Below are 26,291 nucleotides of genomic sequence, written 5' to 3'. Positions count from 1 at the left end.
GTTTCAGTACACTAATATCAATATCAGGCAGAGAATGATCAGGCAGGTGGAGGTTCAGTACACCAATATCAATATCAGGCAGAGAATGGTCAGGCAGGCAGAGGTTCAGTACATTAATATCAATATCAGACAGAGAATGGTCAGGCAGGCAGAGGTTCAGTACACTGGGGCTCTTAGAATCACACAGGGAGAGGAGAACCAGGGGTCAGACACATGGCAACAAAGTTGCTTTGACACTGAACAGGTGTCAGAGTGCTGTTTATGTAACTGGCTAGAATTGAAAAGATCGCTCTGACACGCGAGTCATGTGATCCAATACCCAGAAGTACCAGACAGCAGCGCGAGCGCGGACGGTGCTGGGACCAGGACGGTTATGCTTGTGACACTGACCAAGTTTCTATTTTAAAAGACCATTAATTTAATGTATGGGGAAGTTGGCATTTAGGGAATACTGTTCACAATTTGATAACATTTGACTTGAATTTCAATATAACGTTAAAATGTAATATAACAAAAGTGTACTCTTAAAAAAAGCACAGAGAACAAATGAGAATGATTTAAAGTAAATTCTTTTGTACATGTACCATATGGCAACAACATTTCAAGGAGCAAAAGGCATGTAATGTGGTTAAAGAAAAAAATATTGAAGAAAAGAGAGTGTTTGAATTATTAAAATGTGAATGCTCTGAATACCCATAATCAAAAATCCATTATGGAAAATCAAGGAATGTAACAAAATATATAAAAAGCAAATCAGGTTAGCAAAGGGTTTTACAAGTACACAAACAGCAAGAGAAATAAAATTGGTAATATTGGACTACTACATGTTAGAGTAGGAAAAATAAATGAAGACTACAAACAGAAAGCTGGTATTTTAAACGTGTTTTTCATCTGTATTTACAATAGAGGAAAATATACCAGAAATTAGGTCGTGTAGCAATAGTCTATGCACATCATTTAATGTCACTTGTCTAACAAAGGAGAAGGTTAGTTAGGTGTAAAGAAGCTTAAAACTGATAAAATACCTGGCACATATGGCATTACCCACATGTGTAAAAGTTATTAAGTTCAGTAATTGATAAACTACTATATCTTATATTTATGAACAGTGATTGAATGTGGACATTTGGAATTGGCAGTATTATTGTGTCCCTTGTGGCAGTATACTACAAATCAAGAAAAAGTGTACTTCTGAAGTTGATATGTTGTACTAGTCGGTTTTTGTATTTGTTTTCTTATGTTCATGTTGTTATCTTACGCTGTACTTAAATAAAAATGAATAAAAAACAAACACAGTATTACCATCATACAAGTGAGTAATTAGACTGGATCTTGAATATGGAGTACAAGACGGGGAACTCGATAGGGCTAACAGTTGGGCAGAATGAAAATATAGAGAGAACTTAGAAAAGCTAGGTTTTTCCTTTGTAAAAAATGCACATTGGAGGTTTACTGATTAGTATGTGTGTATATAGTATCTTGTAAATTCAAAGATGTGACCAATAAACTTTTAGGGCCTGATTCATTATGGAACTTAGGCAAGACATTTTCTTACTTTAATTTTCTGGACAAAACCATGTTGCAATGCAAGGGGTACAAACCATTTTGTGGCACGCTTGTAAATCTCCACTGTGAGCATAAAAAAGCCTTCCCCATAGCCTCCACATTATCTCAAACATATTTATGTCTAATAAGTGTATCTACGATTTACACATATATTTGTACATGTTACAAGTTTTATTAAATACAGCAATTTACATGTTACTGTTAGTGGATAACATATTTTTAGTGGAAAATGTAGAACTTTAAGAGGAAAACCAATGGGAGCCTAATTTTATATTTGATGGTCATTTACACCATTCCATTAAGTATTAAGAATGTTCATGTGACTTTATCTGCAAATCTGCCAGCCACAAACACCTGCAGACTGGATGCAAGACAATGGTGACCAGGGCAACTGAGCAAGGGGTCAGAGAAAAAGGACCCGGGGTGGCCCAGCAGTAAATTTATGGGGTCGGGAGGAGTAGATGGGGCTATTGCTCCATGCAGTCACATTCATCCTAGGAGCCCTGGCTTTTGCCTAAGATTGCTCTTAGTGGTCCTGGTGGAAATAAATTATGACTGTCATGTCCCATGTTAGGTAGAAAGAGGAGAGAAGATTAGCAGTTACCAACCTAAAAAACAGCAGTTCTTAACTGCAATATTGCTAATAATATTCTGAATGTAGGCACTAAATATAAGGGCCTATTAAATAGAAAACAGGTCGTTTTAAAATCTACTCAAAGTAAATTTATAGGACTTGAAAATATTGTTACTTGAGTGTATTATGAAGATGTTCAACCTTGCCATTAGGACAAGTTTGAAACTGATGTAGCTTAAAGGTCACCTTCGCTGTAAATATCTAATATGTCATAAAAATATATTAACTCTGGTAAATATTCTGTAATGCACATTAATGCCTCAATGTTTCAACAGCTGTCATCTTTGCTTCTCTGTACAATGATCAAACAATATAATAAATTGTCATGATTATACAAGCTGATGACTAGTGTGTATAAATTATGTATCAGAATGTTAATTGTATGGTCTGGAGGTAGATTTCTCCCATACAATGGAACATTAGGGCTGACAATCACATTTTCAACAATGATGTTTTGTCTCACACAAAAAAAAATGAAGAAGAAAAAGAATTTGCTTAACAATTATTTCAAACATGTTGTTCATTGGATTAAAAACCCATAGACATATATAAATAATTTTTTTAAGAGATTACATTTTTAATGTGCCAGATCCTCATAATGCAAAAATATGAGTAGGTGGAGTTATCCCATGTGTCTCCACCCAGCAGTATGATGTCATGCGAGTATATAATTAAGGGTGACATCACATCTGAATGTGTAGAGATCACTTTAAGCTTACCACAAACAGTTGACTGCACCAACCTGGCCCCATTTGATCCAATGACTCAAAATAAGTACCAAATGACTGTATCCATCTAATTAGGATTTGGGTGTTTGGCAAAATTGGACACAGACGCAGTTGCTTATTGCTGAATGACTGAACCTGCCGATGGGCAGCTTTGTACAAGTTTACAGTCTTACAAACCTGCCAACTGTCAGGGGTGTAATACTGCATACTTGGCAACTTTGGAGATCACTCCTCTGGGAGATCTCCAAAGTTGGTTGTGTATTGGGAGCTTGGCCACGCTAATCGCGTCATTAGATCCTGCCCCATACAATACCAATTTCGGCCTATTATAGGAGACACAATTAGCCCCGCCCCACCCACTTCACCAACGAAGTGGGCAGGAATCAGGAGGTTTCCCTGTTCCCCCAGGAGTCCCGGATAGCTCTCAAAAATTCGTGTCTCCCGGACTCACGGGAGAGTCGGAAACTATGCTATATTGGTGTTGTGTGGCCCTTGCACAGGCTCAACCACAGAGTCTTGAGTCATTTTTAAAATTCATTTTGATTAATTAATTTTAGTTTATTTTAATTAGATATGATTAAACTGTAGGTACTTCCCAATATACAAAAAAGATCAAATGGATTTAATCAAAACTATGCAATATTACACTAAATACATTGCATAGATTGATATAGTTGTATGCAATATTATAACCATGTTATATTTTAATAACAATTTTTCTTTAAAGGGGTAGGAATGTTGTGACCGGGAGGACATACCTGGCCAAGATGGTCTTACCAGGATTACATAAGAGGATGGCGTGATCAATTCACATTTTAGCCTGGGGCCATCAGTTCCCACTGGGACTTCATGCTGCCATCCAGTCCCCTGACCCCTGGCATGTTGTCGTGTGGCCGGCGCTGTCTTATACCTTGCAGACTAGATTTACATGTAAATATGACTATCGAAAATATTGCAGAGAGTTTTGCTTTTGATCTTTGAAATTGTAAGAGAGCTGTCAAACCCGGTGACTGATATATAATTTTGTTAAACTCATCTTCCCATACAACTGTCATTAAAATTGATGTATTGTGAACATAGAAACATATATACTTTTCCATTTAAGTAGTGATTGTGGTGGAAACCAGAAGTGAAATGGTTAAATGCTGCTGCTCCTCTCTCCTGGGTGAACAATGCCTTAACCTTGAAGACTGTGATGTCATTTCTGACACTGATAGGATTCTTGCAGACAACACATGGTCTCAGCTCCTTGTAGAGCCCTTATTCTTTGCTCAAGGGATATAAAGTGAGACAGGAATATTTAGAATGTTCTCCTCATGACATAACAAAATCACCTCCCTTAGCGCTCAGGACAATAAGGGTTGTTGCCATTGTGAACCGGTTTACTGAGAGAAAAGCTGATGAAATGGTGACCTCCACTAGATAAAGGAGCTTCATTCTAAAAATACAGCAGTCAGATAATGACTTAAACTGCACTGTGCCCTCATCAATTCACTTTCATTCAATAGTATATAAAAATGCTACTATGGGATCTCTTATCCAGAAGACATGCGACTTTGGGTATTCCAGATAAGGGTCTTTCACCAATTTAGAACACTGTTCCTAAAATATATAAATGTATATAAAAACAAGTTAACCCGTGCATGATACTCATGCATTCTAGTCAAATCAAGCTACTTAAGGTGTTAAAAAGGTTCTTGTCATGCATTTGGGCCTAGCCCAGGCCTCCTCAGGGGAAGAACGTTACTTCCCGACGCAAGCGCCCTTTTTTAACGTGGTTTTGTCCACATGTCACCACCTCATCATTTTTCTCCATCACCTCATCCTTCATCTTCATCGCCACATCCTTCATCAAGCTACTTAAGGTGTTAAAAACTCCCCACTGTCACCCCCGGAAACCACCAACCACTCCCAACTGTCACTTCTCCTTCAAGAAATATATAGGTCAGTGTATAACTCACGCCACTAGGCATTTATATAGTAGATATAAATGACATTTAAAATGACATTTACAATATACTCCTCTCTTTACTCCTGTCTTTCTCCACACCAAATATCATTTACAGAAGGCAAAACAGTGTGCTCCATAACCGCGGTGCACATGGCTAGATTTCTGCTGGGGCACTTAGGTTTGCAAAGAAAGGAGCAGAAAGAAGATTGTCCAGGCAGAGTGGAGAAGATGAGATCCCATTGAAGTAGGAAAGAGGTGCTTAAATTTGCAGAGCGAGATTAATGTAATAAAGGGGTGGAGAGGGCACAATTTCTGGGGCATTTCTTGGTGTGCTTGTGGTGTGGGGACAGGCTTCTTTTTTACTTAAAGTGGTGAACAGGTCGATTAAAGTTGAGAGTTGTTTATTGAAAATGTTTAAAAATGTATTTGAAAACTGCTTATGTGTGTATATTTTATTCTCTTATAATGGGCAAGGGTCTTAGGGTCTTATATTCATTGTACGGTGTTCACCAGTGTGTGGAAAATCTGCCACTCTAGTAGATTCAATATTCTTAATTAACCCGGCCCCCACAGCACATGGGGTCTGGAAGAACAAATCATCATGCTCCTTCTCTTCCAGATACTACCGGCCACGGCTGACCAGCTTGAGGATAGATTTCTCTATAGAAAGGGGACTCCACGCTCATGATCTCCATGATGTAGTGAAACCACCCAACACGGTCTACTACTTTCTCTATAGCAGGAGGACTCCATGCTCATGGTCTACATGTTATAATGGAAAACACCCTACGCTATCTACTACTGGGGCTGGATTTCCGTATAGACAGGGGACTCCATGCTCATGGCCTCCATGTTGTAGTGAAACCACCCTACACAGTCTACTACTTTCTCTATAGCAGGAGGACTCCATGCTCATGATCTCCATGTTGTAGTGAAACCACCCTACACAGTCTACTACTTTCTCTATAGCAGGGGGACTCCATGCTCATGTTCTCCAGGTTATAATGGAAAACACCCTACACTGTCTACTACTGGGGCTGAATTTCTCTATAGAAGGGGACTCCACGCTCATGGCGGTAAATGTATCAAACAGCGAGTTTTGCAAATTTTGCAAATTGACGATATCCGGCGACTTTACATCGTCTCCACGTTATAGAGGAAACCACCCTATGCTGTCTACTACTGGGGCTGGATTTCTCTATAGAAGGGGGACTCCATGCTCATTGTCTCCATGTTATAGTGGAAACCACCCTACGTTGTCTACTACTGGGGCTGGATTTCTCTATAGAAGGTGGACTCCACGCTCATTGTCTCCATGTTATAGTGTAAACCACCCTATGCTGTCAACTACTCGGGCTGGATTTCTCTACAAAACTGGGATTCCACGGTCATGGTCCCCATCTTATAGTGGAACTGAGCAGTATTTCAGGAGAAAAGCTGAAAATTGTATTAAACTGAAAGGGAGGAGGTTTTACTTTTACACAGTGTAGGTCCCAATGATTTTTCCAGCCCTCTGGACACAGAGGCATACTTCTAGTTTGCATAGACTGCTCTGGAGTGTGGCGAGGATGCATGCACCTTGATATGCACTGGGGGGACCATTGAGGCGCACAGGTGCTAAACCAAGGTGTTTTGTGGTGCATACCAAGCGAGCTTCGTAAATGAGGTCCAGTGCCTCTAGCATTCCCTTCCTCATAACAATGATTAGCAGCAGAGCTCCTCACAGTGACTACAGGAAGAGACAATCGGGGCCTGATTCATCTTCGGATGTAACCTGAACACAACTTGCATTTAAAAAACACGCACGTAACTCGTGGACACATACGCCTGTATTCAACTACAAGCGGATCGCAAGATACTCTCCTATTTAAACCTGGGTATAAGTACGCTCTGCCTATCTGTTACTTGCCGTATGTAGACAGACAGAACAGACTGCAGGATACGCATATGCATATGTGCAATATAAAGTTCCATCAGAACGCATGTAAAAAAATATTCTATAAAATAATCATACAACTCTTAATACTATCAATAAAAATTAGTTTAAAAAAATATATTTTCTTTAATATTTCAACATTAAATACATAAATCAGGATGACTACTGTACATAAAATGCATTTTTATACTTTCTCTTGCTTGCAAACACATGTTCTGTGCTATCTAATGACTTGTATTTGTGTAGTTTTTAATACAAAGACGATCAGCCGGCACTTACACCTGCTCTGTGGCTGGAGCAAATGATGTGGCTGAAATACGTACTTAAGAGAAACCCAGGAACTTGAATCTGCCGCATCTACATTAGCACGTCCTTACTGTACATTGCCTATGACCGTCCGCTCCTTCCCACCTCCATTCCGCCCTTTAAATCGTAGACAGTCATAAGTGTCATTTGCGTTCTGACATGAATTGCATTCATTGGGGAGCACAGTGGCTTAGTGGTTAGCACTTCTGCCTCACAGCACTGGGGTCATGAGTTCAATTCCTGACTATGACCTTATCTGTGAGGAGTTTGTATGTTCTCACCGTGTTTGCCTGGGTTTCCTCCGGGTGCTCCGGTTTCCTACCACACTCCAAAAAAACATACTGGAAGGTTAATTGGCTGCTATCAAAATTGACCTTAGTCTCTCTGTCTGTGTGTGTGTGTGTGTGTGTGTGTGTGTGTATGTTAGAGAATTTAGACTGTAAGCTCCAATGGGGCAGGGACTGACGTGAGTGAGTTCTCTGTACAGAGTTGCGGAATCAGTGGCACTATATAAATAAATGGTGATGATGATGATTCATTGGCATAAGTCACTAAAATGAATCAGACCAGCAGTGATCATGTCTGTGTGTATCACCGAACAGCAGCAATGATTTACTTTCTTTTCTTTGTGGATTTCTGAATGGTCTGGATAATGCGTTTCTGTAAAAGATATCCCATACCTGTATATAATATTTTCTGTTTGCTGCAAACAAAATAAATAAAATAAGAGCTAATCTTGTTTTTCTCTCTGTTCTGCAGGCGTATCCTGGATAGTACCTTATGCAAATAAGGCAGAGAACATAATTTCGGCAGCACTATAGTTTTTTTTAAAATAAAATTATAAATAGATTTTTAATATGCTGTGCAATAATTGAACCTTGCAGTGCATTTCACTTGGAAAAAAAAATTTTTGTTGTATTTATTGTCTAATTATGGAACATCGTATATATTTTATATTTTGTTTATAAATTTACTACACTCTATTTGTAACATAGCAGTTTCAAGAATCAAGTGTCTAAATATTGATTTGTTACAGCCAGAATTGTATCTCTTTTGGTCAGTAACAATACTACATTAGATTTTAAAAAAAGCTGAAAATATTTCAGAGCTAGAAAAAGAACAATAACAGAATTAACTCCCGAGTTGCAAGTAGCAGGAACACAGATCTCAATAACACAGGCAGCGGCCTGGGACTGCTATTGGATTATGCACACGATAGGTGTAGCCTAATGAGGTTGGACAGTCGTACTTTACGAAACTTGTTCTTGATCGATACTTAAAAGCAATTTCAGGTTGAGATTGGAAAGCTGGGCTGTGGTGACAGTAAATGGAGGAAAATAATTGGAAAACAATGTCAGGAAAGGGACAATCCTATAAACTTAAAGAAGCATACCAAACCGAGAACACAACGCAGGCTAGAGGTCCGATTACCTGGACTTTAGTGGGCAGCTTAATGAGTTTTAAATTCTATTTCACTTTACTGGTGATTGTCTACAGTATATGCTGTACAAGGAACAAAATAGGAGCTGTACTGGTCAGACACATGTCTGCATATGGTCATAAATAAACTTTCTTACTACACTGTTCATGAGAAGGGTTTTAAAGGATACCTATGTGGACAATTTGTTTTTATTTTTTTAATAAAAAACAATAGAAAATATTGGCCCTGATTTAGAATTATACATAAGTACATTTACAAGTGGCGTAAACACGCATTATCTTGCCACAACACCGTCACACCGCAAAGCTTACGTCCATATTTACAGTTCACCCTTCTGGCACTTTCAGATACGCCTTATTTAGGGTTGCACTGGATCTTTTAACATGTTAGTTATAAAGTGTAATTTTGCGAACAATAACTGGGGGCAAGTTTGGGAGTTGATGATGATGATGATGATTGTCGCATCTACGTTCAGGATGCATCTATAAAATGGAAGATTAAAAACTAGATTTAAGATTGCACATATCTATTTCATTCTTACCACCTCCTCAGCGCTCCATCACGGTGCTGATGTTATCAGGCTTTTAAAGGTAAATATAATGATGCACAAAGTGAGAATAGTAATCACCTGCACCTGTGTCACCCTAGCCCATAGTCTATGTGGGTTATCAACAAAGTAACTGAAGGACCAATAGTAAATTCAGCACAGGGCACTGATTACCTATACTTGCTAGGCTGATATGTAGAAAACACTTCAAATAACTTGCATTTATTAAAAACGCAGCCTCCAGGGGCAAAAACGTAACACATAATTTTCATCTTCTAGTAACATGAGGGAAAAATGGGGGAAATGTGGTAAACGGATGAATCTAAAGTCTGCCCCTGCAATTCTAACCTAGGTCTGGACCTACGTGGCTTTCTGCACATATCAAAGCCTGAAAACATTACCCAAGTCTATGCAGAAATGTGACCAGCTCCGGTCTCTCTCTCCTAAGGGAGACTATTCCTATCAGTGTCCAACTGAATCAATCAGTGAGCTGGGAGCAATGCAATTTAATCTGCAGTGCACCAAAATGATCTGTCTCTAATTGTTTAATTATAAAGCACCGCCTGTCAGTGGCTGCGAGTAAATACAGCGCTTCTGATTCAATTATCAAGATGTGAGTGTGGTCTTTATGGGCTGTTGATTGTGTTCTATTAAATTCCTCAGTAGCAAACAAGTGTCTGGGTTCCTCAATCAGAGTATGCTAGGGAAAAGAAGAGACATGCTAATATGAGCTAAAACATAAGGAGAGCTTAGGGAACGCAATGGCTTCAACATATGGCTTTATTGGCAGACTTAAGACAAGGAACAGTAGATTCTGGCTTAAAGGGACACTGAATCTAAAATAGAAGTTGCTTTATGTAAAAAAAAAACCTAATAGTAACAATCACAACAGATTGAAGCACTAAAGCTGTTGGGGAACAATAAGTCCCAGTATGTCTTACCAGCCAGAGGAAGAGGCTGTCACGGCATAACAGCAGCACAGGCTGCCTATCTCTAAATTAAAAATGTCAGGAGCTAATGCAAACTAAAGGTTATGGTTTGGTTACTTAGTGACAGACATTAGACGCCATGGGCTTCCATTTATTTAGTACTTTCTACAAAATGACAGCTAGAATCTGATTGGTTGCTATAGGCAACATCCCCACTTTTTCAAACCCGCAGCTTAGTAAATCTAGACCCATGTCTCTAAGTGTATGGACATAAACAGTCAAGGATGCAGTGACTGATAACAGGGAAGAATATCTTGCACTTCGGGCCGCTGAGGGTAATCTCAGACTCGAGTACTAAGCAGCACATGAAACCTAAGGTCGACTGCCCTTTCCTCTGGCTGTGTCTGCAGCTTCGCCAACAGCCAGTGCTTTACGTACAGGAGGAGTGTGACTTACTTTAGAATGTTATGAAATGTAGAGCACAGTTCGCAAAGTAAATCTGTTTCTTAGGACAAGGCTGAGGCAAAGGCAGAAGAGGCAGTTGTGTTTGGTGCAAGACCACTTGGAGACAGATGTCCAGCCCTGAATACAAATATTTTTTCTTGCTTCAGAATATTAGTAGGATTTTGTCTTCAATGTGAATTCGCCATCTGAGTTTCAAAGGCTTATTTAATGCATTTAGGGCCACCAAAAGTATAATATTTAAGCCCCACAACACTGCTATGCAGTAAAAATGCAAACATGTCATTTGCATTTGCCAAACGTGAGGGCCTGGTTTTGCATCTTCTAACCTGCCACTGCTAAATAGAGATGGGCGGGTCCGGTTCTCCGAGAACCGAACCCACCCGAACTTTGGGTATCCGAGTACCGAGCTGAGCAGCTCGGTACTCTCCCGCCCATTCCGAATCCAAATCGAGGCCGAACGTCATTGTGACGTCGTCGGATCTCGGGACTCGGTTCTCGCGATACTTCAACTTTATAAATACACGCCTCCACAGCAATCCATCGCCATTTGACAGAGGGAGAGAGCAGGGTGTAGTCATAGGCTAATTAGAGCAGGGACAGAGAATACCATATTGTTCTTGCAATTGCTCTAACCAAAATCGCTAGTGCAGAGAGGAGGATAGAGGTTTATTATTTTTTCTTCATATTTGGCACTCCCCAGCGCTTTTGGGGTGTCCCCCATAATTGTGCATTAATATTTCTGGCTGTCAAAAGTCATATCTGTCAGCAGTATCTACTCAATAATTTTTAGCACTCCTCAGTGTTTTTGGGGTGTCCTCCCTAATTGTGCATTAATATTTCTGGCTGTCAAAAGTCATATCTGTCAGCAGTATCTACTCAATAATTTTTAGCACTCCTCAGTGTTTTTGGGGTGTCCTCCCTAATTGTGCATTAATATTTCTGGCTGTCAAAAGTCATATCTGTCAGCAGTATCTACTCAATAATTTTTAGCACTCCTCAGTGTTTTTGGGGTGTCCTCCCTAATTGTGCATTAATATTTCTGGCTGTCAAAAGTCATATCTGTCAGCAGTATCTACTCAATAATTTTTAGCACTCCTCAGTGTTTTTGGGGTGTCCTCCCTAATTGTGCATTAATATTTCTGGCTGTCAAAAGTCATATCTGTCAGCAGTATCTACTCAATAATTTTTAGCACTCCTCAGTGTTTTTGGGGTGTCCTCCCTAATTGTGCATTAATATTTCTGGCTGTCAAAAGTCATATCTGTCAGCGGTATCTACTAAATAATTTTTAGCACTCCTCAGTGCTTTTGGGGTGTCCTCCCTAATTGTGCATTAATATTTCTGGCTGTCAAAAGTCATATCTGTCAGCAGTATCTACTAAATAATTTTTAGCACTCCTCAGTGCTTTTGGGGTGTCCTCCCTAATTGTGCATTAATATTTCTGGCTGTCAAAAGTCATATCTGTCAGCAGTATCTACTAAATAATTTTTAGCACTCCTCAGTGTTTTTGGGGTGTCCTCCCTAATTGTGCATTAATATTTCTGGCTGTCAAAAGTCATATCTGTCAGCGGTATCTACTAAATAATTTTTAGCACTCCTCAGTGCTTTTGGGGTGTCCTCCCTAATTGTGCATTAATATTTCTGGCTGTCAAAAGTCATATCTGTCAGCAGTATCTACTAAATAATTTTTAGCACTCCTCAGTGCTTTTGGGGTGTCCTCCCTAATTGTGCATTAATATTTCTGGCTGTCAAAAGTCATATCTGTCAGCAGTATCTACTAAATAATTTTTAGCACTCCTCAGTGTTTTTGGGGTGTCCTCCTTAATTGTGCATTAATATTTCTGGCTGTCAAAAGTCATATCTGTCAGCAGTATCTACCAAATAATTTTTAGCACTCCCCAGTGGTTTGCGCTCAGAATGGATTCAAAGCAGTCCACATATGATCTGAATGAGCAACCAGGTTCTGTCACCAGTCCTGATGTTAGTGTTCCCAGTACGTCATCTGGCCAAGGCGATGTCAAACAACAGAGTGTTTCCAAATTAGTGCAAAAAACAAAAACCCAAAAAAAATTTACTGTATTGAAGCGAAAAAGAAGTGTAACTGAGCAAAAGTTAAGTGACGATAAAAAAAAAATTGCAAGCATGCCATTCTACACACGCAGTGGCAAAGAGAGAATGAGGCCTTCACCTTTGGCTATTAGTGGCAGATCCCAAAAAGTTACCCAGCCTACAATTGGTGCACAACTACTGTTACGCGTCAAAGCCGAGCTGCAAGATAACAGTGAGGCATTACAGAAGAATATTTGCTCTGATTCACAAATGACAACAATCCCTGTGGAGAGTCCATCCAACAGTGGGATGTCTAATCGTGAGCATTCTGCTAATGTGTGCCTTAATAGCCCGAATGTAGCCGGTGATACCCAAATTGAGGATGCCACTTTGGAATTAGAAGAGGATGAGGGGGAGATTTGTGTAGGCGACGAGGGCGCTATTGATGATGTTGATGATTATGATGCAGACAGATACCAAATTGCCTTTCTCAATTTCTATTTATATTCTAGATTATATAACGGCTGAATAGTTTTCTATTTTACTCCTAGTGGAGAGAGGATCTGATGCAGACAGATACCAAACTGGCTTTCTCCATGTCAATTAATATTGTACAGTCTATAACTGCTGGATTGTTTAGTATTTTATACAAGTGGAGGGGGGCCTAGAGAGACAGAAACCAAACTGGCTTTCTCCATGTCAATTAATATTGTACAGTCTATAATGGCTGAATTTTATTTTTTTTTAAAAAAGGGGAGGGGGGCCTATAGAGACAGAAAGCAAACTGTCTTTTTCCATTTCTTTACATATTTAACTATAAGTGTAGGGTGTAATATACATCCAAAGACGATGGCTGCATTGCCAATATGCATAGATGGAGAGGAAGACAATCTGTTTTGTGTGTAGAATAAATGAAGGCCTACCAACGAAGAATTAAACTGTTTTTTTGGATGATTTATTACCTCAACAATTAGATTACTTATCTCTAAAACAGTTGGAGCACTAAATTGGGTTATTTTAGGCACAAAAACATGTATTTTCCAACAAAATAGCAAAACAAAACCAAACAAAACCAAAACCAAAACCAAAACACGCAATGGCGGTTTTGCAAAACCAAAACCAAAACCAAAACACGACGGTAATCCAGATCCAAAACCGAATACAAAACCAAAACACGGGGGTCAGTGACCATCTCTACTGCTAAATAACTTTGTGCATTATTTTTTATTGAGCCCACTTACAGTAAAACCACCAAACATGTTACAATTCCATATGACTTGGCTGGGTATTAGTATATGATGAGAGAGTAACTATAAAATATTGATGGATAGTAGGTCCTCAACTACTATACACAAGAACAGCGTTCCTGAATTAGGTGTAGGAAAGGAGCTCTTTTCTAAACTGTAGGTTTATAAAGAATCCAGGTTTGTGCAGTGTGGCCAGAAACAAGATCTGTACAATGGTATCAGTGCCATGTGGTAATTAATGGGATCAGTGTAACGTTGCTGGCAATGGGATGAACAGAATGCAAATGGCAACGGGATCTATTGATGTGATACAATGTGACTGACAATGGGATCTGTGCAATGTGACTAGTAATGTCTTTCCTCCTCCCAGCCTCCCATCCCACCATGACCTCTCCATTGTCGTTAACACCACCACCATCTCCTCTGTCACCCAACTCCGCTGCTTGGGTGTCACCCTTGACTCCTCTCTCTCTTTTGCCCCCCACATTCATTCTCTTGCCAAAGCCTGTCGCTTCCAGCTACGCAACATCGCCCGCATCCGTCCCTTTCTCTCTCAGGAGGCCACCAAAACCATCATACACGCACTCATCATCTCCCGCCTGGATTACTGCAACCTCCTCCCCACCGGCCTCCACCACTCCCGTTTCTCCCCCCTCCGCTCTATACTCAATGCGGCCGCAAGACTCATCTACCTCTCACGCCGCTCCTCCTCTGCCTCGCCCTACACTGGCTCCCCTTCCCCTACAGAATTCTTTTCAAACTCCTCACCACCACTTACAAGGCTCTCTCCCACTCTACTGCCCCTTATATCTCTAACCTCCTCTCCATTCACACTCCCACCCGCTCCCTGCGCTCGGCAAATGACCGCCGCCTCTCCTCCACTCTGATCACCTCTTCCCATTCCAGAATCCAGGACTTTTCCCGTGCAGCCCCCCTTCACTGGAATGACCTCCCTCGCTCCATCCACCTCTCTCCTACTCTGTGCTCCTTCAAACGTGCACTCAAAACTCACCTCTTTCTCAAAGCCAACCAACCATACACTTAACCCCCATCTCCTCCACTCATTCTCCCCTCTCTCCCATTCCCTCAACTGGCTCCTCTTGTGCCTGATCTGTTTAACCCTCCCTTAGGATGTAAGCTCGCTTGAGCAGGGCCCTCTTCCCTCCTGTCTCCTTACCCGTTCTTCTGCTCCGTGTCTATTGCATCTGCCTGCCTGGAGTTTCTGAAGTATTGGTACTTTTGTTTATGGTTCTGTACTGTTATACCCTGTATAGTCTACTGTTTGTACTATGTGCGGCGCTGCGGAAACCTTGTGGCGCCTAACAAATAAATGATAATAATAATAATAATAATGGTATTTGTGCCATAGAATTTGTGCACATAACAACACTGACCAGAATATGATGTAATATGCACACAAGTATAGTATAGAAGCTTGCACAATGACAGGAATACAGACTTCAATGCTTATATACCCTATTATATACATAGAAACAGACACACTTGACACCACTCTCCCGGAATGTCTGGGAGACTCCCGAATTCTGGGTAGGTCCACCGGACTCCTGGGAGAGTGGACAATTCTCCCACATCCTGCCCGATAGGAGCCTCAATTCACCACGAATTGTGTCATTTTGGACCCACTCCACGAGACAAAACAGCAATTTTGGTGCGGGGGTGGGGCCATAGTGCAGCAACTAGCCACATCCTGTACCCTTCCGCCCTCCCACTACAACCCCCCTCTGGGATCTCCCAGAGGCCAACAATACAAAGTTGGCAAGTATGCTTAACACGGAGGAAGAGACAAATGTATGTGGAAACACACAGAACTGTACACAATCACAAACAAAAAACAATTGTCTCACAAACACAAAGGAGCAGATACCTTATTCATATTTCTATTTTAACACTAAAATAAAATTGCACACCGACAAAGGCTTCTGCTAGTATAAAGAAACTGTCATGATCCGAAACTGAAATATAGGATCCCCAGGTCTAACTTGGTACTACTCTGCCCAGAGGTGCAGAGTTTAACGGGACAGGTTGTCTTCACCAAGAACAAACGCAAGGAGGTATAGGCTTTGTAGACACTGCCCCGCAGGTCTTTGCAGCGAGAAAACCACAGAGAGGTGAACAGACTTGAGAAGGAGATTTGGGAGAGAGGTACTGAACAGCAACTGAGGAATCACTGGAACAGCGGACTGAACACGATGTAGTGATATCTGAGGATGAGTAGCACTGAACAAAAACCAGGAAACCACTGGAACAGCGGACTGAACACGATGTAGTGATATCTGAGGATGAGTAGCACTGAACAAAAACCAGGAAACCACTGGAACAGCGGACTGAACACGAGCAGGTGATGGTTGTGAATGAGAGGCACTGAACAGCAACCAGGAAATCATTGGAACAGCGGGCTGTAGCAGCATGAGCAAAGGGAGCCACGTCTGCGCACTGTCAGGGTTTGACACACAGAGAACAAGCACCTGACTGCAGGTCCAGGTGCTTTAAATACCCTGCTAATGAGAAAGGCACCAATAGTAAAGAAGAGGAGGTTTTAAAAGAAGATCTGGGGAGAAGTGTATCAAGCTGAGAGTTTTCCGGCGGGTTTGAAAAACCAATCAGATTCTAGCTATCATTTATTTAGTACATTCTACAAAATGACAGCTAGAATCTTGACTGGTTGTTATAGGCAACATCTCCACTTTTCAAACCCGCCGGAAAACTCTCAGCTTAATACATTTTCCCCCTGATTTGCACATGACCCAATTCCAAGATGGCCACCGCCATCGGATAGATGCAGCACTCAGCGCCGAGAGGGACCCTTGCGTGGAGCAGGGAAGCGTGCCGGAACCTGAATGTGGGTCCGGCGTGTGATAGAAGCACAGTTTATACACAACAATATGCGGTACAAAAATGCTTGGATGTTTAATGTAAAATAGTCACACTAACATGATTTTATTGATTTTAACTCCCCAATGGACCTGCAGGAGCCACTCTGTCTACTGGCAGACATGCTAATATTATATGTTGGGTCATTTCCCTATGCTAAGACTAATATTAGAACACGTCACCACATGGGTACTGAGACCAGGGCAGCCATGCCAAGGAAACAGGGCTGCAAGGTAACACAGCGCTATCAATTTGTCTTATATATGCTAATTAATCTAATAGTGCCCTTTGCAACTCTGCAGCTCTCAATACTGAAGGCTGCTGAAACCCACTAAAATGATGTGCCACAAAGATAATATATTGAAGATGAAAGCGCTGATATGCAAAATATAACAATCTAGTAAAAACACAAAATATAATAACATAATCTTTAAAATCAATATACTATATATAATACTCATATTATATGTAATAATGTTATCTGAATAGATAAAGTTAAAAGCTAGTATTCATTTTAAGGTTCAAATTAATTTAAGGTTCAGTGGCTCTCATCTGAGTGCGTAAGTATAGCAGCACATGCAAATAGATACAGGTGTATTGACATTCAAGTGCTGATTGGCAGATATTCCTTGGAAATCCACATATACTATGCTGAATAGTTGTCTGCCAGACATGGGGTAATATTTCCAGGCGCAAGTATTTGTTAAGGAGCCCACCTTTTTCATCAGCAGTATCAAAACCAGTGGTTCCAGCTGACGTCTGAGTAATCAAATGTTCGTGCTATGAACCAGATTACGGAACCCCACACTCTGCTGAACTTGTGTCACTCTGCTCCAGGCTTTCTAACAACGGCAACAGGAAAGTGTGTATATGTTTCTCTGCCTCCTTATCACTGCGGTTTCGTCAGTGGGTAAGTTTATTAACAAGTAGTGGTCACTATTAATACTGGTTTATGGTCACCAGGTGACCGCCGCCCAGTAGCTAATCATTGATTCTTAGTAACGTTATCACATGATCACCTTTTGTCCAATCATTAATTGGCATCTCTAGCATCTTACTGAATGTAAGACAATGGCATTATTACAGATAATATAAGTAGTATTATATATATATATATATATATATATATATATATATATATATATATATATATATATTTTTTTTATTATATATATTGTATATATATTATATTTTTTATTATATTTTATTTATTATATTCTATTATATTTTAAATAAATTGTTATGTTTTGCATATCATTATATTGCAAGGTAACAGGCTACAATACAATAAAACTAAAAACAACTACAGTTAAGGGCCAATACAGTGATAGGCAAGAAAATAGACCCACACTGGAGGCAATTATAAATGATGAGGTGTGTAATGTATGAATGATGCGTATACCGTATAAATGTGTGCATAGTATGTGTCGTTTCATATATGCATTATCTGTGACTGTTTCTCTGCAGGATAATGCACACATTAGGCTTATTTTATTCTGTGTTTTTCTTCTAACATATTGTTGTATCCGATAAGTCTTATAAGCAGAAGAATATGGTAACTTACCTTATCTTTCAGTTTTTCCATCCAACTTCTCACTAAAAGAGAAAAAAATAACTATTACCAATGAATATAACATTTATAAATATTTCTAGCATGCAGGTTAGCCAAGGCATTTACAAAATGCTTAAATAATAAATGATCTTTAGTACAAATCTACCGCAAAACATTAAATCTTAATTGTAGAAAACAAAGAGCGACCATTAATTTTAATTGCAAAACCAAAAGCCAGCAGAATACATTTTTTTTGGGAAAGTCTCAAACTGTGTTGGTTATAATACATCTGCCTAAATACACTTTATTTAATGAGCCGGATGGTGAACTGCATAAAACTGTAATATTTTATTGTATCTCCCAAAATTACCCAAGATGATGTTACAACAATATTGAGCAGGCAGGAAAATAATCCATACATTAACGATAAACTGCATTCATTAATATCACAATGTTATGAATTGGTAGCAGCATGTATATTATAGATGGAATTTGTCTGTGTACTTTTTTAATTAGAAAACACAGAGGGCCTGATTCTTTAACAAACGCAAAATGAACATAATGTGCGCTTTTTAAAAAGCACATGTCCATTGTGCAGATGCATATCCATATTCAATGAGTAGAGGATGTATAGATACGTTTTGTTTTTCCATTTCTTTTTCTCCATAAAATACATTTATTAGAATGTTATGAATTTCTACTGTCAATAAAATACATTCTTACATTGGATCATGATTGCAATTACATTTTCTAGCATGCATACGCGACTGTCATCACTAGAAATCGACACTTACACCATACTTGTTGATGGTACAAGTGATACGACAAAAAACCTGTAAGTTTGAGATGCCCAAAGCTGACAATGCTGCTTGCGCTCGAGCATGGCACACCCTTACTGTACATTGACTACGTGCATACACCCCTTCCCCTCCTCATTCCACCCATGAAATTGTAGGATGTAGTAAAAGTCCTTTGTGCTGAAAGGTGAATTGGACATGGCTGCGTTCACTAACGTATAGTCCTGTTCTGTGCATGCGTTGTGCATTTACGTTCCTTAACGATTCAGGCCCAGAGTATCATCCTCATTTATTTATATAGCGCCACTAATTCCGCAGCGCTGTACAGAGAACTCACTCACATCAATCCCTGCCCCATTGGAGTTTACAGTCTAAATTCCCTAACATACACACACACAGACAGAGAGAGGCACACACAGACTAGGGTCAATTTGTTAGCAGCCAATTAACCTACCAGTATGTTTTTTGGAGTGTGGGAGGAAACTGGAGCACCCAGAGGAAACCCACGCAAACACGGGGAGAACATACAAACTCCTCACAGATAAGGCCATGGTCGGGAATTGAACTCATGACCCCAGTGCTGTGAGGCAGAAGTGCTAACCACTACGCCACCGTGCTGCCCCACAAGTTTGCTCTAAAAACTGTTACACGTGAATTAGATTCCTTCCAAATTTCCGTCTTTGGAAGACAATCCTTTTTTTTGGTCAACAGAAATAGCTGGAAATATTTTTTTAAACCTCCCATCCCCATAAATATAACCATGCTCCCTTTCTCCAGGCAGTGTAGGACTGCACTGGGGGCACCCTAGGTGACACCCCCCTCTCCCCCTTAGAGGCATCTTCCTCTTTTCAGACTGGGAGTGTGTGTCTTTGTCTGTGATTTCATAGCCAAGCACCACACTCCTAGTGTAACACTGACTTGGAGGAGCAGCAGGGAGCATCTTTACCTGAGAGAAGCTGCTGACTGCTATTCCTTCTTAACAGCGACCAGCACTGGGTGTGGGGACACCGTGGGCACATTAATATCAATGAATGAGTGACATTTTTCACTGATTCAGTGTTTTAGGCGTCCCTTAACCATTGGTGCCCTAGACAACTGCCTAGGTTGGCAGCAAAGGCCCTGCCTGCTGGCACAACCTCCTGCAGCAACAGATTGACCAGCTTAGAATACCTGCCCCTCTTCCAGTCTGTATGCCAGAAGGGGACGACGAAGTAGGTCATGACTGCTACACTGACGCTCCTTTGACGCAGTCCTGCAGTGTTTAAAAACTGTGAAAGTCAAGTAGACAATAAGCAGAGCAATTCATTCTAATGCATTTTAGGTAGTTATGACATCCCTTGTACTTTGATATTTAGCAGGGGCACCTGCAGCTACTTTAGTAACTCTATTTAGAATACCAATGTGTGTGGTGTTAACTGTCAGTGTATACTACTGTGTAGTATACACTGACAGTTCAAGACGGTATTGCAACAAGCCCTTTAATGCATCCATCATCTGTGAACTTTTGTTCTTCGTCACTACTTCTTGCCACAATAAAATATACAAAAATAAGAGTTACCTGATATGTCAGTGCTAACTAACCCAGTATTGTGACAGAATTGTAAAGCTACACTACTACTTAGTAAAATTAAGTGGTGCAGTGTCTCTCCCCCCCCAGCCGGACCCTGTGGACTGCTCCATGAAGCCACTTTCCCCACGGTTCCTCTGTTCCTCTTATAGCGCGGCCAAAATCAAGGGAGGGGAGGGGAAGTTGACCTGGAAAAATTGCACCCTCCATCGCCATTTAGTGTTAGTTAACTATTAAAGTGTGTGTTATTTCCTCACTAATAGCACTCTGAGGATTATAACTAACATCCTACACAGTCCTCTGCTGCCATTTAATGTAAACGTACAAGATTAATTTCTGTATTACAAAACCAACAGAGCCCAGGAAAATGCGGCCTCATGGACCAGCCCCCGAGGCTCCGATTAGGGAAGGGAGCCTCCGATTAGGGAAGGGAGCCTCCGCGCTACCACCTTTTACTAAAGCACCAGTGAAGTCCACAGGACCAGAGAGTCAGAAATCATACAAAATATAAATCATTCAGTGCTGCCCACCCCCGCTGTAAGGGCCCCGTCCTGCTATGGCATGTCCCTATATTTCCAGCCGAAACAGGGCGGATGGTGCTATTACTAAGGTTCAGGTGTCAACGAGTGCATACTGATTTAGGTGCAGGTGGAGCTGCAGGAGACAAGGTGAGGTAGAAGGTAAGGAAAGGTGGTGGTCAGAGACTGGGAAGGCAGAGTTGGAGATTATGCAGAGATAAGAGAACACAAGGTGCAAGAAGTGTCCATCATGATGGGTTGGAGATGATGTCCACTTAGAGATGCCACAGGAGGAAGTACATGTGAGAAGTTTAGCTCAGCAGCGCCAATAGGGTTTTTGATGAGGATGTTAAAATCCTCTGAAATAAGAGGGGGACTCAGTGTAAAAGAAGTGAGAAAAGAGATGGATATTATGGACTTCAATGGAAGGGATGGAGAGAGAGGTTTCTGGGGGCGACTCAGAAGGTACATGAAGGACAGTAAGAAGAATACTTCACTATCTTGTTATCAAAGAGCATCCGGATAATAAGTGCATATTCAAAAGGATTCATAAACTTATTAGACCAGAACATTATCAAGAAGCATTGAGAACACCTGACTGTTCTATTGAGAGAAACGTCTAAAACTCATATTAAATCAAGTTATGTATTGAGCTCCCTGCCTTTTTATAAGGTATATAACAGCAGAGTAATAGATACAATTTTATTTTATTGTTTTTAATTCTGCACATAATACAAACACATTAACAAATGATACAAATGATAATGTCCAACCATCTATGTTTCCTTGTAAAATAAATGGAGGAGGAGGAGGAGTTGTTAGATAACAGACACGTGGATGGCATATTCAACCACAATGCCTAGGGCAGTGTTACTGTTACATACAGCCGTGCTGGTAATACATAAAGACAGACACCAAAGTCAAGTGCAAAAGAAAACAACTGATATACTTATTGTACATTTATTCAGTTTCAATGGCAATGTCATGAAAAGCTCCAGGGTAGTAAGGCTGACGTCTCTCCCACTGGGACACGCTCCATCATTTCACTAAATGCTAAAAACATGATTATGTTATAATGCCCTCATTGTGAAACAGAGACAGTGTCTTCGGCAGCCACAAGGCATTCCGTCTTTCTCTTTTGAAGAAATATTACAGTTGTGTTAATATTTAATATTGCAGAGATGTTATTTTTGTTAATAATGCCCTTAGGCTGCAGAAGACCTTAAATACGTCTGTGACACAGTCCTTGCTGCAGAATAGTGTTCAGTTGTGTAAACAGAAAAATTATGTTCCATACAACTTAGCAGCAGTTGTCCAATTGTAAAATAAATCTATGCCTGTGAGGTGGTTATGTTTTTTTTAGCCTACTTAATTCAGTGTGCAGGTAAAAATAGAAAAAATGGTGGCTGGGAGAGGAAGGGGGGATAGACTGTATAAGGGGAACAATTCTAAATATCATTTCATACCTAACACGAAAACAGAAGCAAAAATTGATAACAGGCTTCTTCTTGCATAATTTAATCTTTCCATTTTATGCTCCCTTTTATTTGTATAGCAGGAACACTTTGACCCGAGCTTGCAGTTTTCAATGTTGGGTGTTATGATGAGCGGTATTAGCGCATGTTGCACTGTTTAGAGGTGGCTGTGGTCTGGTTTTGTTAAAAATCCTGATATCCTGCAACATTGCTTACTTTAAAAAAAAATGATGATTTACTATTGAACACACTGTGTGCAAAACAACACGATTGTCTGAGTTTGACATCATTTTTCTCATACGTGGATGTCAGAGACCCACCTGTGAGTAGGGAGGGTAAAAATTGTTGCACAGCAGAAAGCAGTAATTCATAGAAACTAGAGATGTTCACTGACCCACATGTTTTGGTTTTGGATCTGTATTAACTTCGTGTTTTGGCAAAACCGCCCTCATGTGTTTTTGTTTTGGATCTGTATTTAATAATAAAAAAAAAAAAATTGCTAAAAAATGCAAAATTCACAATTTGGCAGTTTTTGTGTTCCTACAGCGGCGGTTCCCAAACATATAAAAAAAAACAAAAACGTACACAGTAACTTACCAATCCGCCGGGCGCCGGGACCCAGTAGACTCCTCTCTCCCGCAGCAGCTTTTACTGACGTCGATATTCAATGACAGCTGCTGCGGGAGAGAGGAGACTGCTGGGTCCCGGCGCCCGGCGGATTGGTAAGTTACTGTGTTCTTTCTTTTTTTTTTTATATGGCTGGCCCGCGGCAGAGGAGTTAGAGGGATCGTGACAGCGGGGCAGAGGAGAGGCAGAGGAGAGTGACAGTGGGGCAGAGGAGAGGCAGAGGAGAGTGACAGCGGGGCAGAGGAGAGTGAAAGCGGGGCAGAGGAGAGGCAGAGGAGAGAGACAGCGGGGCAGAGGAGGGTGACAGCGGGGCAGAGGAGAGTGACAGCGGGAGGGGCAGAGGAGGGTGACAGCGGGAGGGGCAGAGGAGGGTGACAGCAGGGGCAGAGGAGGGTGACAGCGGGGCAGAGGATGGTGACAGCGGGGCAGAGGAGGGTGACAGCGGGGCAGAGGAGAGTTACAGCGGGACAGCAGGGGCAGAGGAGAGTGACAGCGGGAGGGGCAGAGGAGGGTGACAGCGGGAGGGGCAGAGGAGGGTGACAGCGGGGCAGAGGAGAGTTACAGCGGGACAGCAGGGGCAGAGGAGAGTGACAGCGGGAGGGGCAGAGGAGGGTGACAGCGAGAGGGGCAGAGGAGGGTGACAGCAGGGGCAGAGGAGGGTGACAGCGGGGCAGAGGATGGTGACAGCGGGGCAGAGGAGGGTGACAGCGGGGCAGAGGAGAGTTACAGCGGGACAGCAGGGGCAGAGGAGAGTGACAGCAGGGGCAGAGGAGAGTGACAGCGGGGCAGAGGAGAGTGACAGCGGGGCAGAGGAGAGTGACAGCGTGACAGAGGGCAGAGGAGGGGACAGCGTGAGAGAGGGCAGAGGAGGGGGACAGTGTGACAGAGAGCAGAGGAGGGGGGACAGTGTGACAGAGGGCAGTGTGTCTGGATGCAGAGGGGGCAGTGTGTCTGGATGCAGAGGGGGCAGTGTGTCTGGATGCAGAGGGGGCAGAGTGTCTGGATGCAGAGGGGGCATTTTTGCATACAACTAAATAAGTATTTCTGTCCTGACCTAAATACTTATTACAATTTTTTGACACAACTACTTCTAAAACAGGACTGCTCAATAATTATATTGGAGGGGTGCCTTGAAAAAATGTGGAGACTCTAAGGGTGCCGCGAACTGCAAAAGTTTGGGAACCACTGTCCTACAGTATTATTAACCTCAATAACATTAATTTCCAGTCAATTTTTGTCAAGTGACAAGAACACTGCTACCCCTTCCCGTTTCTGTGTGAGCAATGGCACTGAGCAATGACACTGGAGACTGGAGAGTGACAAGAACACTGCTACCCTTGTTTCTGTGTGAGCAATGACACTGGAGACTGGAGAGTGACAAAAACACTGCTACCCCTCCTGTTTTTGTATGAGCAATGGCACTGAGCAATGTCACTGGAGACTGGAGAGTGAAAGAACACTGCTACCCCTGTTTCTGTGTGAGCACTGGCACTGGATCTCCTGGGGAGAGAGGTACTTATGGAATCCAAAACCTGCAAGATCCGTCAACGCAACAATGACTTTTTGCCTCGATTCAGATCTGAGGAAGTGGGAAAGTACTTACACGGATCTGGGATGTTCGGGTGGGCTCGGTTTTCGCAAAACCGAGCCTGATCATCTCTAATAGAAACCAATCAGATGATTGCTATTATTTTACAAACAGTGCTTCAGAAGCTCTAGGCATGACCTTGGGGTATCACAACCCCTTTTGTACGCGTGCTAACGTACACTTTGTTGCAATCTGACAAGTAAGGTGGTCATGTTTGTGAATGTGCGTAGTCACAGTTTGCTTGACCCATGTTTCAGTGCAGTATTCTTACTTGAATACTTGTGTTTAAGTAGCCCAGTGTACTGTGACAATACTGCATGACAACAGAATAGTATTTTCCAGCCCTTTTGTAATCTTTATAAAACAGACCGAACGTGTCTTTTTAAATAGGTCCTAGGGTGTACAAAATCTTCAAAAATCATTATTTTTCTTTTTATTGTGGGATTATCTCCTCCGATTAATCCTCAAGAGAAGTCAGGTTTATAAGAGAATTTTAATAAATAAAAATGAACAGATTGATGAATGAATAAAATGGTTTTCAAATTCTCATTTGCAAAATAAAAGAGAGTTGGCATTAAGATAAGGGAGCTAATGTCTACAACTCTGCCTGGGTGGAACAGACAGCATCAGGAATCCAAAGCAAACCTGGCAAAGCTTTTCCATGAGTCATTTACGAAAGAAAGTCAGTATAAATTAAAATGGAAAATAAACAACCAGTTCTACTGGATGTATTTAATAACATTCAGGTGGGACAGTCGATATTTTCCCCCAACCACGGACACCTTTGCTCAGTGGGTCAGAAAGTGGTAGGGGTTAACTCACGCTTCACAGAGCCAGGTTACATGGATCTGCGCATGTGTCAGCTGACATGGAACTGAAACCCCAAATCCACTTAGCCATAAAAATGGAATAAAAAAAAAAATCTGTAAAAAACAAAACAAAACTACTGACCATTGAAAAATGTTTTATTAAAAGAATAAAAGATTTTTATTCATTGCTCATATTCTGCAATTGCCGTTCTGAGATGGCGATAACAGAACAAAAAATTATTACATATACTTCTCCATGCTGTGCTTGGGGAAGATATCTCTGGCAGACTCAGAGACTCTTACCACAGGCGGGGGTCACCACTGGCGATAGGAGTGCTCCTGTCTGTGGTACCCCCTTGATGTGCAGGGCAAAGCCCCATCGCAGGCGGCAACATCTGTTTTCGACGGAGATATACTTTACACCCTTTAATAAATAGACTCATAAGTTAGGAGATTGACGTATATAGTGTGGGGCTCACTATATACCAATGATGTATATAGTGTGGGGCTCACTATATACCAATGATGTATATAGTGTGGGCCTCACTATATACCAATGATGTATATAGTGTGGGGCTCACTATATACCAATGATGTATATAGTGTGGGGCTCACTATATACCAATGATGTATATAGTGTGGGGCTCACTATATACTAATGATGTATAT

General features: G+C 41.2%; 1 protein-coding gene across 4 annotated transcripts in view; it reads right to left on the bottom strand.

Moving 5' to 3' along the window:
• Window positions 1-26,291, bottom strand: part of ARMH4 (armadillo like helical domain containing 4) — a 139,768-nt gene that overhangs the window by 14,618 nt on the left and 98,859 nt on the right. For all 4 annotated transcript variants that reach the window (XM_075193144.1, XM_075193142.1, XM_075193143.1 and 1 more), the window contains one exon: window positions 18,254-18,285. In XM_075193144.1, coding sequence (XP_075049245.1) covers window positions 18,254-18,285 — 32 coding nt within the window. The remainder of the gene's footprint in view (window positions 1-18,253; window positions 18,286-26,291) is intronic.

The sequence above is a fragment of the Mixophyes fleayi genome, chromosome 12 (assembly GCF_038048845.1).
Source record: "Mixophyes fleayi isolate aMixFle1 chromosome 12, aMixFle1.hap1, whole genome shotgun sequence".
Classification (NCBI taxonomy): domain Eukaryota; kingdom Metazoa; phylum Chordata; class Amphibia; order Anura; family Limnodynastidae; genus Mixophyes; species Mixophyes fleayi.
This window is presented reverse-complemented; position numbering and strand designations above follow the sequence as displayed.